This window comes from Colias philodice, chromosome 8, assembly GCF_061535455.1.
Source record: "Colias philodice isolate Cphi_HAF_F1 chromosome 8, ilColPhil1 Martin Lab GWU primary, whole genome shotgun sequence".
Classification (NCBI taxonomy): Eukaryota; Metazoa; Arthropoda; class Insecta; order Lepidoptera; family Pieridae; genus Colias; species Colias philodice.
Genome location: NC_143093.1, coordinates 8,031,201 through 8,045,509, shown reverse-complemented (window position 1 = coordinate 8,045,509; position 14,309 = coordinate 8,031,201). Strand labels below are relative to the sequence as shown.

The window sequence follows — 14,309 nt, the reverse complement described above, 5'->3', positions numbered from 1 at the left end:
GTTCGTTGATAATTATTATTCCTTCATCATTTACATGTTGTTAGTAAAAATATGCTTTGACTGTTAATACTTTTGTTCAGTATTTATCTGTATGATTATTGCTTGGTAATTAATATATTTTCATGTCGTATACCTAATTATAAACATAAGTGTGATGTGAAACTAGCTGGATTTATTTTTACACACTCATAGTCTTATATTTTGTGTTAATGTTAAAATAGTATGAATAGTGTAAATCATAATATTTTTTCAAAGTTAAAAATATTTCCTTTTTTCTGATGGTGTTGCCATCGAATTAAACCGCGCTGTCGTTTCGTTCACAAAAAGTCATATTAGGACCGAATATGTAGCCGCCTCAACTTACGGAAACGAGAGTAACCTGCGTTGTCTGTTAGTTATTATATAGTCGAATTTAACGTTACATGGAAATTGGAATCTAAATATATGTATACCTACTTATATTAAATCTGTAGAGGTCAATTCTGCACATGAAATATATTTCCTAAATAACTATCACGAGGTGATTAGAGATCGACATCGACGTCAAAAATATTTGTCCGTCTGTCTGTCTGTATAACCGTTATAGAAACAAAAACTACTCGACGGATTTAAACGAAACTTGGTACAATTATTTTTCATATTCGTGAGCAGAGCAGCAATTCCATTTTTAAGCTTTCGTCGCGTGTGCGTTCTTAATGCGTGTATCTTAATGGTTAAAGCTACACAGAAATCAAGTATGAAAGAAATGTTCTCCATATTATATTAAAAATATCTCCCGACATCATAAATGTCTATCTTTTATGGTTGAGCTTAGCTTTCTGATTATATTTGTCTACTAGCTGTCCCCGCGACTTCGTTCGCGTGGAATAGTGACTATGGGACCTATGACCATGGGCTCAGGGTGGGGCAACAATAAAAAATCATTTTTATTTTCATGCTCCCACTCCCGCGCCCACTCGCACTCCCACGCCATATGCCACGTTCAGTCCCAATCCCACGCCCACGCCCACTCCCCTTCACAATTAGTACCTACCAGATCAAAGCCAGGGTAAGCGCCCCACCTAGCCCCACCGTGGCTACGCCCATGCTGAATTACTATTTAACATACAATTATTGAGTAAATACGTACAACCATACTGTACTGTTGTACTACCATAAATAATTAAAAGAATTGTTATTAAAATTTCTTACTAAACTGAGCTAAAAAACTTACGTACCAACTTATTAAAGAAAATCAAGAAATGAAATGCCTAACCTATACCAAATAGTTACTACATATTGTAATTAAAAATTATGATTAGTATATAATATCGAAAATCAAAAAAGAAATGCCTAACTAATTCTACGTAAAATTTCTTTTAAATTATGGAGCAAATTCTATTTCCTTCCTTTCTTAAACGGATGTTTTTAATAATCTATGGTGTAGCCAGTAGCCACTGATCAGCTTAATCGATACTCAGTTTTTATGAAATCCAGAAACAAATCCAAATTAGATCTTTCCTGTCTCACGCACGTAACTAAAGGCTGAAGAGAGAGAGAGCACGTTACTAAACCGTTTAGACGAAGAAAAGTGTATAGAAAAAGGAATAAATAATTTCATAAACTTCCCGACGATCTTTAAAAATAAATTATAACTTTCATTTTTTTCATTCCCACTTTTACCCCTATGTAGGTATAATAAGTGGATGAACCAATTTTGATACACTTTATCTAAGAACCAGCGTCGGAAAATATTCTGCCTAACAAAAAAAACCGCATCTAATTCGGTTTACCTGTTAGCCAGCTACGGTGCCATAGACAGACACACACACACACACAGAAATACATAGCGGTCAAACACATAACACCAGTCTTTTTGCGTCGGGGGTTAAAAATATAATACGACATAATTTAAAGGACATTTTATGTGGAAAATTTACCTATACACCAGGGTAGATAATTTTTGAAACAAAAAAAAATCGCAGTAGGATGAAACCCATTAGAAAAGGATATTATGATAAAAATGTAAGGAAAAATAAATTACGGTCAATCGGAGTTCGGGAAGTGACATCACTTTTCCACAATTTTATTATATGTATTGATGATGATGATTGAGATTATAACACTCTTAGTCCGTTTTAATTTTTATTCACCCGCATCAGTGCCACCTAAAAAATCTTTATATATCGAAATTCGAGCAAAGTTAAGAAAATGAGAAATAAGAGTTCTCAAGGATCGTTAGAGATAGACCGAAGACCGAAAACAACATGTGTTATGCCGAACCTGAAACCGCTTCACAACGAGAATTGCGGCTCACAGCTGACCGCGAACGGCATGTACTATCCTGTGAGACCGAATCCTTCACTGAGGGTATATATAACGTCTCACAGCTGATCGCAAATGGCATATTGTACTATCCCGTGAGACCGAAACCCTCACTGAGAGGGAATTACGTCTCACAGCTGATCACGATCGTCATATTTTATCTCGAGAATTCTGAAACTTTTACTCAATATGAAGACCGTTTGACAAATAATAGGGTGCACCATAATATTATTCGATCTCTCGAAGATGAACATAAGCAATGACTAGAGTAGGGACGCGAATATTACCATTATTTGAGACAAGAACGATTAATAAGTTTGTTTAATGAAAGATTAAGAATTGAAACTATTGGTCTCTTTAAACGGACGAATAGCGAGAGACCCGTCTTATTGCAGACAGATTTCGACATAGTCTTAATGACTTAGAGGTAAACATAGAAGATCAATCTACAAATTCGGTGGTGTGGTCCGACAAAATAATATAAAAGTGGGTTTGCTTATAACCTCACAATTGATTACAGATCATCTTCTGTATAGGCGATATTAACGTAGTATGTTCTTTTTGTAATGCTTTAAAGTGGAGTAAGGAGTAGGCTTTCGTTTGAAGATACGCCGGAACCTTTGAAATCACTACTTTTAAGTTTTAGAGGAACATGTGCAATCTAAACAGTTCTTAGACAATATTAGCTCTTATAGTATTGCGTTTTAAATGATCCTTTGGTGCTCAACAATTATTAGATGCTCCTTTCATTCTTACTTTTAAGATACAAGGTCAAGTTTATCATTTGATAGGATCCCTTTTGCCTGAAGGCCAACCTAAGTTTCTTTAAATATATTTTGTATTCGACTACGACGAATAATCGAATACAAGAAATCAATATTTCTCGAATTTAAAACTGAACTCATTTCACAATTTTAGAACATGTTAATTCATCAGGTTAATCCGTATATATGCGTTTTAAATCGACATTAGAAGCTTTTCCTCAAGATGGTGATATTAATATAAAATTGGTATAAATGCCGATAGACGGAATTCTATCAGCACTCAGGAATTCCCTGAGCGTGTTATAACGCCCAGGCCGCAGTATTACAATTTTTCCTACAGTAGGGCGACGAATGTATTTTCGCATAGCAACGGAGGGGAACTCGTGGGGGGTAAAGTGACGCGGGCCACGTACCACAAACATGTTTAGTTTGTGGTACCGAGCGCGAAAGAAAGTCATCGTGTTTTTAGTAAAGTTACTATGTAAACTAACGTAATTTATTACTTAGGTACATATTCTATAATGGTGCGCTCAAACTGTTAATCTACATTTAATTTAGATTATTATTTTAATTACTAAGAAATGTAGAATTTAAATCACATTCATTCATGTTTTCCTCAGATATTCGATGTCTATGATTTTCGATGATTTTAAGATTTTCTTATCAGAGTATTCAATTTTAATGTAGTTAAATTTTATAAGAGACAATTAAGAACATTCAAAAATAAAGTGTCACGTATTTTTTTTAAACGACGAATGACGAAAAACGACCGAATAGCGGACGAAGTCGCGGGCAACAGCTAGTAACATAATATATGTGTATCTTTTATGTGTTTCGTTACCTATCCTTCTTATTATTTATTATGTTTTGTGTAAGTAGGTACCGTATTCACTCAGATTATAATATTAATATGAATAACGAGATTGATTAATGAAACAATTAATGAAACTGACCCATTTCATCTAATCTTACATATCAACATTGATTTCTGCGAAATAATACTAAAGTCAAATAAAACTAATGAAGGTTTCTGTTTGTTCCAGATAAATACAAAAGCAAGCATGGAGCAAGTTTACGACCTCGGCACGGAGCATTCAAAGCGCGCACCACCGATACTAACGGACACCTATGTGTACAGTTGAACCAGCAAATATGGTGAAATAGTAGTGTAGTGTGTTAACAAAGTGATACAATGAGCTTATAAGTTAAGTGAATGAGTGAAGATGCCTTACTACGGGTATCGAGGGGGGTCAGACTCGAGTGGGGGGTGTTCGGAATCGGAGGGGGGAGACTCGGACTCGGAGGGGGGCTTGAGTACAGAGAGCACGGTGGGTCAGGACTTGCCTTTCCCGGGCTTCACCCCCGTGGCTCTCCGCTATTTGACGCAAGATACGCGGCCACGGAGTTGGTGCCTCAAACTCATCACTAATCCATATCCTTTTTAATATATGATGCCTATTGTTTATGTTGTTGTTTATAAGATTTGAAACTGTTTTTTAATCCGGAAAATTTGGTGAAGTTTAGTTTGTTAGATTGGTGGTGGTGAATAAATGTGCTACTTTGAAAATATATAAAGAAAAGCTCCGTTTTTCTCAAGTAGGTATGATTGTAGGTAAGGTTAGGTAATCAAAGATAGTTTAATATTTTTTTTACATACATCTTAATTAATACTTTAATTACTAAACCTGATGATGATCGCTTTTTATTTTATATTCAACGCAATAATAATGAAACTTAACAATGATTTAACGATTTAGTTGTGAAAATTAATACTATATTCAAACTCAAACATGCACATACTCTTTACTCTTTATTCCGAAACTCTAAAACATAAAATATTTTCGACAATTTAAACACAAAGTAGAGGCATTGAAAAGCTGCAAAAAGGTAAAATTCATCCATTTCTGAAACACAAACATAACAGAGTCAGTACATTTCAAATCAACCTTTGACATGGTAATCAGTCACGAAGAACATCAAAAGGCTGTCGCATCAGGCCGTCAGACATTAATCGTATGCAAACCATTGAATTGCCCAACTGAATTAGTTATCAGATCACGTGATGAATTTCCGCAAATCTGACTTTTATAAGGCATTTTGTGTATATTTTGTATACTATACCCATATAGATGATTATTGCTACTAAGAATATAAAAAGAATATGTGAGGCACTGATCCTCGTAAAGAATGAAGTCAGTAAAACGTAGTAATATTATTTATTTAAATAAAATTAATAACTGTATTAATTACACTAATGTACAATATCGTCGTCGTCGACGACGATATTGTAATTACACTAATGTACAATATCAGTGATGACTAAACAAGCCAGACATAACAATTGTGTACTTTGCGATTTTAGTTCAAACAAAAAGCTAACAGAAATACACTAAGAAAATAGGTATACAGTAACTATAGCTGCGGCTAACTAGCGTATAAATTATGAAAAACGAGTCTGGTTAGTTTCACGGTAACAACGTGTGTACAATAAAGACGTCAGTGGTTTAAGGAATGAAAGTGAGCGAGTGCATTTTGTTGGAAAAATTAACATTGTTTCCACTAAAGTATTGGGAGGTTTTACGTATTCTTATGGTGGTTTGAGAAATGTTCTTACAAGATTTATGAACGAATTAGTAGAATTCCAAAAGGAACTCCCGCTACGTGATTAGGTTAAGTTGCTTATTCTTGGAAACATGATAAGGAAAACTGATTCTATCTCAATAAGTACTTTAACTCTAGAAGACCCAGTTGTATTCGCGGGTAGATGTGTACACGTCAACACGTAAAAATTACGCTCTCTAAAATTTTAATCTATTTAAATTTATTTTAAAGAAGTAAAGTTTGATTCAAATGATTAACTAGTGTTAAGTTCATACCAGCAATATATCTACAACATTCACTCCCTGAAATATCAGCGTTTTCAATATAAATCACCACTATGGATTCAATTCAACAGTCATTGGACAGTATGACAACTATGTTCACTTCAAGGATGGCTGAATTTGAAAATACCTTGAAGGGAAACAAAACAGCACCAGCTTGCAACACAAACTCCAGCTTGGAATCAGAATTTTCCGAATTTCGGAGTTTTGTTCTGTCTACCTTAAAGCAACTTCACGCTCAAGTCAACCTCCTCTTCAAATTATATGATCATCAGGAAACCAGAAGTAGAAAGAAAATACTCTTAATACATGGGTTGCCTGAAGACAATCAAGAGGATACATCTGAGTTACTGGTGCGGTTTGTTCGTTCAAATCTCAAAATTCCTGACTTCAGCACAATGAACATAAACAGATGCCATCGCATTGGGCGCACTGGTTTGGACAAACCAAGGCCTATTCTTGTAAAGTTAAGTGATTTATCTATTAAAAATAAACTATGGTATGGTAAAACTGTTTTAAAATCTACTGGAATTACAATCTCAGAGTTCCTCACCAAGCAGCGGCATGAAGCATTCCTTGCTGCTCATAAACAGTTTGGCATTAACAAATGTTGGACCAGAGATGGCCTTGTGATTGTGTTGGATTCCAAAGGTGTGAAGCGGCAAGTAACCTGTATGGCTGATCTGAATGCTATCTCTCAAAGTGCTTCGGGGTTGGAGTCTGAGATGACACAAGCAGGTGGTGGTGTCAAAGAAGCCCATGCTATGCAGAGTAATGTCAGGCCCAAACGATACACTAAGAAACCATAGGCGGTAAATGTTTGTATGTATTTCTCTTTTTATAAACTTTATGTTCTCCGTCTGTGTTTTGTGTTCTGTGTGTTATTAACTCATGCTTTCTGCTACCTATTTGTATATAAAAGTTCACTGGTTTTTAAATCAAACACTTTCATTCTTTTTTTTTTTTTTTGCTGCTTCTGGTGCCTAATGTATGTTTGTATATAGTTATAAAAATACTCATATTAATCATTCTGTGGTTATTGGTTAACATACTTAGTAATCACCCACAATTAATATAATAAAAGTCAATGCCTAATGTGAGTACCGTCGTTTTGTAAATGTTATGCATTGTGTGTATTTTAAAGATTCAAAGTATTGACACAACTTTCATAATGTAACTTGTAAATGTAAACAATTTTAATAAACTACTAGATAGACAGCTGTCGACTGCTGTCATTTATGTCCCTTTGACATTTGACGTACATTATTCGACCTAGCTCCCTGGCATTTGGGTTTATTATTCCTAAATTCTGTTATTATGGTAATTAAAACTCAATGTTCTTGATAATTTAGGCATTATTATTATTGTTTTTATTGTTTTAAAACTTATTATTTTTTTTTTTTTTTTTGGTGGCTTGTATGTAATGTAAATGTAAAATTTATTTATTGTTTAGTCTTAATTTGCTGTACTTGTTTTTTATATTATATTGCTGGTATTATTGGTATTACTTTTATAGCTTATTTTGTATTTTTAAGTAACTGTAAATAGTTACTTTTGTATGTCTAACTGCAGTGCAAATAGTGATATCTTTTATTCGGCATCTTCTAGCAGTAGTAGCAATGAAAATAGTTTTTGTAGCACTTCCTTTCCCTCCCTTGAAAAAATCTTGTATTCTAATTTCCATGATTGTCTTAAAAACTTAAATATTGTGCATATTAATGCTCAAAGTATCCCAGCACATTACCCTGACCTCCTTTCATCTTTTGACTCAAAAGTTATTAGTGCAATTCTTGTTTCGGAATCGTGGCTAAAACCCTGCCTATCATCATCCTCATATTCCTTACCTGGTTATAATTTAATCCGCAATGATAGAGTGGGCCGTGGTGGGGGAGGTGTCGCCATATATCTTTCTAACTGTATTCCCTTCTCTATTGTTAGCGTCTCGGCCCAACCCCCGCCTGCGGATGCCGCTGAGCACCTCATTATAGAAATATGCATCAACTCAACCAAACTACTACTCGGAGTATTCTACAGTCCTTCTCTCAATGTAAATTATTTCTCGTCTTTAGAAACTATCCTAGAAAATGTATCTTCTATTTACAAGCACATAATCTGTATGGGGGATTTCAATACTTGCATGCTCAAAAACGATTCTCGGTCCAAAAGACTACAAACTTTGGTTGATGCGTGCAACCTCCACCTTCTCCCTCTTAATGCTACGCATACCATCCCAAATTGTATACCTTCCTTACTTGACCTCATCCTTACCTCTTCCCCTACTTATGTTTTTAAGCATGGCCAATGTGCTGCGGATGCTTTTTCGAACCATGACCTTCTTTACCTATCCTTTCGACTCCGTCTTCCTAAATTAAAGCACAAAATTCTGATGCAGCGTAGTTTTGGTGGAATGGACATAGAGTGTCTCCGAAATGATGCTTCAAAAATCGACTGGGATATATTATTGAAGGCTGAATCTGTTGAAGATAAAATTGCAATATTTAATAATTGTATAGTCAATCTGTATGACGTTCACGCTCCTATAAGACCTGTTAAAATTAAACACCTTCCTGCTCCCTGGCTCACTGACGAATTAAAAGCTCTTCTCCATAAAAAGAATACGTCCAAAGCTCGTTATAAGATCAATCCATCAGATAGCAATCGAGATAAATATAAAATTATCCGTAATAAATGTAATACAGCTTGTAGAGATGCACAGAGACGTCACATACACACCTCTGTCGAAAATGGTGATCCTGCCAGGCTCTGGAAGTTTCTGAAAACATTGGGGGTGGGTAAGGATAGTAGCTGTCACTTATCTAAGGACATTTCATTAGACTCATTAAATCAGCACTTTACCCCAGCCTCCTCTTTGGATAAAAATATTAAATGTAAAACCTTAAACTATTTATCTTCTTTAACCTCTTCTAATTTCCCATCATTTCATTTTCGTTCTTTATCTAATAGTGAAGTTGAGAAAGCAATATTGTCCATTACCTCAAACTCTGTTGGTGTGGATGGCATTAGTCGTAATATGATCGTTCCTATCCTTGACATCGTCACTCCTGTCATAACTCATATCTTTAACTCCTCTATCTCATCTAGTGTTTTTCCTCAAATGTGGAAGAAGGCTAATGTTATCCCTATTCCTAAAATTAATACTCCTAAATCCTTATCGGACTATCGGCCTATTTCTATCCTACCCTTTCTGTCCAAAATCCTAGAGCGCCTCATCCAACAACAGCTAAGTTCCTTCCTAAATAAAAATTCCCTCTTAAATCCTTTTCAGTCTGGTTTCCGCCCCGGTCATAGTACGACTACTGCCCTTCTTAAAATAACAGACGATATACGCTGGGGTATGGACCACAAGTTGCTCACAGTTCTTGTGCTCTTAGACTTTAGTAATGCCTTCAATACTGTGGATTTTGACTTACTATTAGGCATGCTTCGGTCAATAAACTTATCTCCCGATGTTCTTGGATGGTTTCAGAGCTACTTGGCTGATCGTCAGCAACGTGTTCTTGTTGACAATTCTTTTTCGACATGGCGCAATATATCCGCTGGCGTCCCACAAGGAGGCGTGCTCTCTCCAATTTTGTTTGCTATATTTATTAACTTTTTAACTCCCCATCTAACTTCCCTGTATCATCTTTACGCAGATGACCTTCAAATATATACACAGTCGCCTTTAATTGATATTAATATTGCAATTAATGATATCAATGATAATCTTAGTAAGGTATCTGATTGGAGTGGACGTTATGGTCTCAAGCTTAATCCATTAAAATCACAAGCCATCATTATTGGTAGTCAGAGTCTGGTGGCCAGAATCAACTGGACTACCTTACCACCTATCCATATTGATGGCACTGTTGTGCCTTACATGAAATCTGTTAAGAACTTAGGTTTACATATAGATGAGACTCTGTCATGGACTGTCCACCTAAAAAATATCAGCAAAAAAATATTTTGGACTGCATCTAGTCTGAGAAGGTTGCGCAACTTTTTGCCTATTCCCACCAAGATTATGCTGGCTCAGTCCTTAATGCTGCCCATACTGGATTATGCTGACGTGTGTTTTTCTAACCTCACCCAAGAGCAACTCGATAAAATGGAGCGCTTGCAGAACCTTGCTGTACGTTTTGTCTTTGGGTTGAGGAAGTATGACCATGTTACAGCGTTTCGGTCGCAGTTAAAATGGTTACCCATCCGCCATCGCCGTAATGCCCATGTCCTTTCGCTCCTGTACTCGATACTATTTGATCCCCGTATCCCTTGCTACTTAAAAAATAACTTTGAATTTTTATCTGCTAGGAGTTTGAACCTGCGATCTAATGAGAACCTAATGCTAACTATTCCAATTCACTCTTCCAAATTTTACAACGCCTCTTTCAGTGTAAAAGCTGTTCAACTTTGGAATGCTTTACCCACTAGTATTCGGAAAGCACAAACGCTGGAGTCTTTTAAAAAATTGGTAAAGGATCATTATTTGCAAAGCTGCTAATCTTCACTGTTATTAATATTTTTTTTTCTTTGTTTTGTTTTTGTTTTTATCTGCTTTTATTTTTCTTTTAAATGCACTAATTATATCGACCGACCCGCGAAGGCGCAAAAAAAACCGAAATTTACTTATTCATAATTTATTGTAAAAAAATTACATTATAAATTATTCCTAACTTAAACTACGTCCCTCCCGGTTCAATGTTGGAACCAAGAGTGCTCGTCGTCCACGGCGGAGCAGCTACAGCGTCGCGGTGGCGATGATTGCCGCAACACTCTCTGGAATCGCAGGTGTGCGCGATGTCGCAATTGCTAACAGGTGCAAGTCCTTCTTGGGTGGCCCCATGCATCCTCTAATAGTTAAGGCGTGTATACACAGTACATAACACCTCCCTCCTGAAGTTCAGCGATTATTGGCGGGCAAGGCTCGTTAATATCGCTGAAATTTCACACTCCGCCGATTGATGTTCTATTTCTTCTCTTTGATTACCATGAACACTCGTAGTTTTAGGTTTTGATGTACGCACTCTCCGTACGACGTACCATGTCACTAGGGCAACTGCACTCGTTATTAATATAACATATATCGGTATGATGGAAGGCTGCATATAGAGAATCTCGTATCCGTTGTTAGTACTGATAGGCATTTCCACTGATATAGCTCTGTTACTAGCGTGTAATTTATCCAAATTTATCGAATTCAACTTCAGAACTTCTTCATCTGTATTATATTGGCTGGAATCTGGCAGGTTTGCAATTTTCATTATCTGTCCTTTGATATGGTCTTCTCTATTGACTATCTTGAAAGCCTCCGTTTGAAGAATGCAGTTTTTGGGTATTGTGGCTAAGTAGCTTCCTTTAATGACGTCATATTGATCTTGCGAGCATGATAGGTGAATTTTTGATGGCTTGGGGAAACTGATGACGTAGTGGGCGTCGTCTAATTTTTCTAGTGCGGGTGCTCCGAGCTCCACAGGCGTGAAGAGACAAGATGCGACGACTCATTGCGTGGTAATAAGGTGATACACGCAGTCATTTTTGGATCGATGATGGTTCAGCTTGTCCTCACATAGATACCCTAGGCCAGACTTCGGGCATTCTGCCTCCATGTACATAAAATCCTCGTCGTGAATTGCCACAAAAGGATAGGGTGGAATTAGGACTTTACTATCTTTATTAGGAACTATGGATAATTTAAATAATTCAAAGGTAGCAGGAAGGACAACCGGGAACATAAAAACTATAACTATATTTCTATTACTATAATAATAGCCTAGTTTAACTAAATCAAAATATTCTCTATAATTAACTTGAGGGATTTGATCTTTGCCATAAAATTTGTTTAACTTATTTAACATTTCTTTTAGTGAATTTGAATTGAACATAAGATGATGCGTACTTTTCGCACGAATAAAACCTAATAAATTTTCTAATCTATGTAATTCCTCAGATATATCATCAATGTTATCTGATAAAATTGCTACGCGTTGAATTAAATCGATGTATATAGTAATGTTTAAATTATTGGCCTTTAAATCATTTATAGCTATTTCAATTTTTTCCTGATTTTTAATTAAGTTGTTTAAAATATCAGATTGTTGGTTTATCCAATCTTTACTGAGGCTTATATGATTATTCATTTCTGTGACCAATCTATTTTCATTATTTTGCAATAATTTAATTGCGGTATCATATTTAATTGCATCCGTATAGTCTAGGTTACCAGAAATACTTTTTATTACTGAACCTAAACCATCTATGAGACCTCTCTTTTTGCGATTGGGTTCAAAAGTTTCTAACTGATTTGATAATTTAATAATCTTATAATGCAAGTGTTCGATATGTGAATTATATAGCGAAAATAATCTATCGTGCAAATTAGGTGTTAATGAATTTAATTGATCCTTTACTATGGTTATACTATCGCGAATATCTTTTAAATTAATAATTTGCAAAAATGAATGATAATGAGTGACAATTCTTGCAGTTCCAATATTAAATGGTAGTATACCGGGTCCATCATCCAAGCTACTCAGGGTGGGATCCTCCGCTTGAATCAGGCACAGGATCAGAGGAAGGATTCTGTAACAATTTAGGTACCCTCTTAAACCTAAATTTAGCAACAGCGCCATATTTCTTCTTAGTATAGATATGAATAGGTAAATCAGCCGGTACATCTGTTATAGGGATATCTAGAATTGGGTTCTCCGCGTCAGTATGAACTGTGACGGTGTCGGAATTTGCTTTAAGAGTATCTGATTTCGAATGTGCAGTAATCTTAATTGAATTGGAATGACCAGTAATTGTATCTGAACTTCTTTTTATTAATGAAGGTGTTGTCTCTGTTGGATTAACCGCTAAAGAATCTGTTTCCTCATTATTAATTTGAATTCGCGATAAAGCATCGGCGTTACAATTTTGTTTTCCCTGCTTATAAATTACGGTGTAATCGTATTCGCTAAGTTTGAGCCTCCAACGTGTGAGACGGGAATTAGGTTCCTTTAAATTCATGACCCATTGAAGGGGTCTATGATCAGTTATAATTTTAAACTTACGGCCAAAAAGGTAAGGGCGGAAATACTTCGTTGCCCAGACAATTGCTAATAGCTCCTTCTCAATCGTGCTATAATTAATTTCGCTACTATTAAGTGTACGTGAAGCGTACGCAATTGGTTTATCGGAACCAACGGGGCCTTGAGAGAGTACAGCACCGATAGCTAAATTCGACGCGTCAGTCGTAAGAATAAATTCTTTATTGAAATCAGGATACTGAAGAATTGGATCATTCATTAATAATGTTTTACACCTATTGAAACATTCTATATAATCTTTAGAAAATGTTATCTTTGAACCCTTTTTTAAGCATTGTGTCATGGGTTTCGTGATTCTAGCGAAATCTGGTATGAATTTCCTATAATAACCTAATAGACCTAGAAATCGTTTAATGTCGGTTGGAGTTTTCGGAAGAGGATACTTTTGGATGGCAGATATCTTATCTGGGTTAGGCTTTATCCCATCTTTGCTAATAATGTGACCTAGATACGCGGTTTCGAGTTTAAGAAATTCCGATTTATCCATCTGTATTTTAAAGTTGGATTCGCGCAATCTCTGAAACACTTTCCCAAGATTAACGATATGCTCCTGTAAAGAAGTGCTAAACACTATTATTTCATCCAGGTAGACTACACAAATAGAATTTTGCAATTCTCTCAGTACATTATCCATAACTCTTTGAAAAGTAGACGGACTGTTCTTTAGACCCATGGGCATTCTTAAGAATTCAAAATGACCATGTTCTACACTAAAAGCAGTTTTTGGAATGTCAGCCGGGTTCATTTCCACTTGATAAAACCCACTTGCTAAATCTAACGTTGTGAAGTATTGACAGTTACCCAATTTACGTAAGACATCTGTAATATTAGGAATCGGATATTTTTCATCCAAAGTTTTCTCATTTAACTTTCTAAAATCAACAACTAAACGCCATTTAACTTTGCCGGATGCATCTGCCTTTTTAGGTACCACCCAAATAGGAGAGCTCCATGCTGAATCTGATGGTCTAATAATACCCTGTTCTAACATTTTACTTATCTGATTCTGTACTTCCTGCCTATGAATAAATGGATAGCGATAACTTTTCGTATAAACCGGTATTTCATCCTTAGTTCTAATAGAATGCTTAATTTTATTCGTAAATGTTAAGTTTTCGCCTTCTATATAAAATACATCCGCATATTCTGAACATAATGACTCTAAATTTAAACGTTCCTCATTATTTAAGTGATCAGTACGCAAGCGAGATAATACCTGTTTCACACGGTCGGACGAACGTTTGGTGCGCGTGTACTCGTTATTATAAACC

At 35.8% G+C, this 14,309-nt stretch overlaps 1 protein-coding gene and 1 long non-coding RNA gene across 2 annotated transcripts in view; both read left to right on the top strand.

Annotated features, from left to right (window-relative positions):
- The window catches only part of LOC149486685 (uncharacterized), a 75,241-nt gene extending 70,951 nt beyond the window's left edge, over positions 1–4,290 (top strand). Inside the window, exon 3 of the long non-coding RNA XR_016315983.1 lies at positions 4,112–4,290. This is a non-coding gene — a long non-coding RNA (uncharacterized LOC149486685). The remainder of the gene's footprint in view (positions 1–4,111) is intronic.
- Positions 4,291–5,841: 1,551 nt separating this feature from the next.
- On the top strand, positions 5,842–6,922 carry LOC149486684 (uncharacterized). Its single transcript, XM_089698356.1, has one exon. The coding sequence runs from the start codon at positions 6,007–6,009 to the stop codon at positions 6,757–6,759; it is 753 nt and encodes a 250-aa protein (XP_089554482.1). The 5' UTR covers positions 5,842–6,006; the 3' UTR covers positions 6,760–6,922.
- The last annotated feature ends 7,387 nt before the right edge of the window (positions 6,923–14,309 follow it).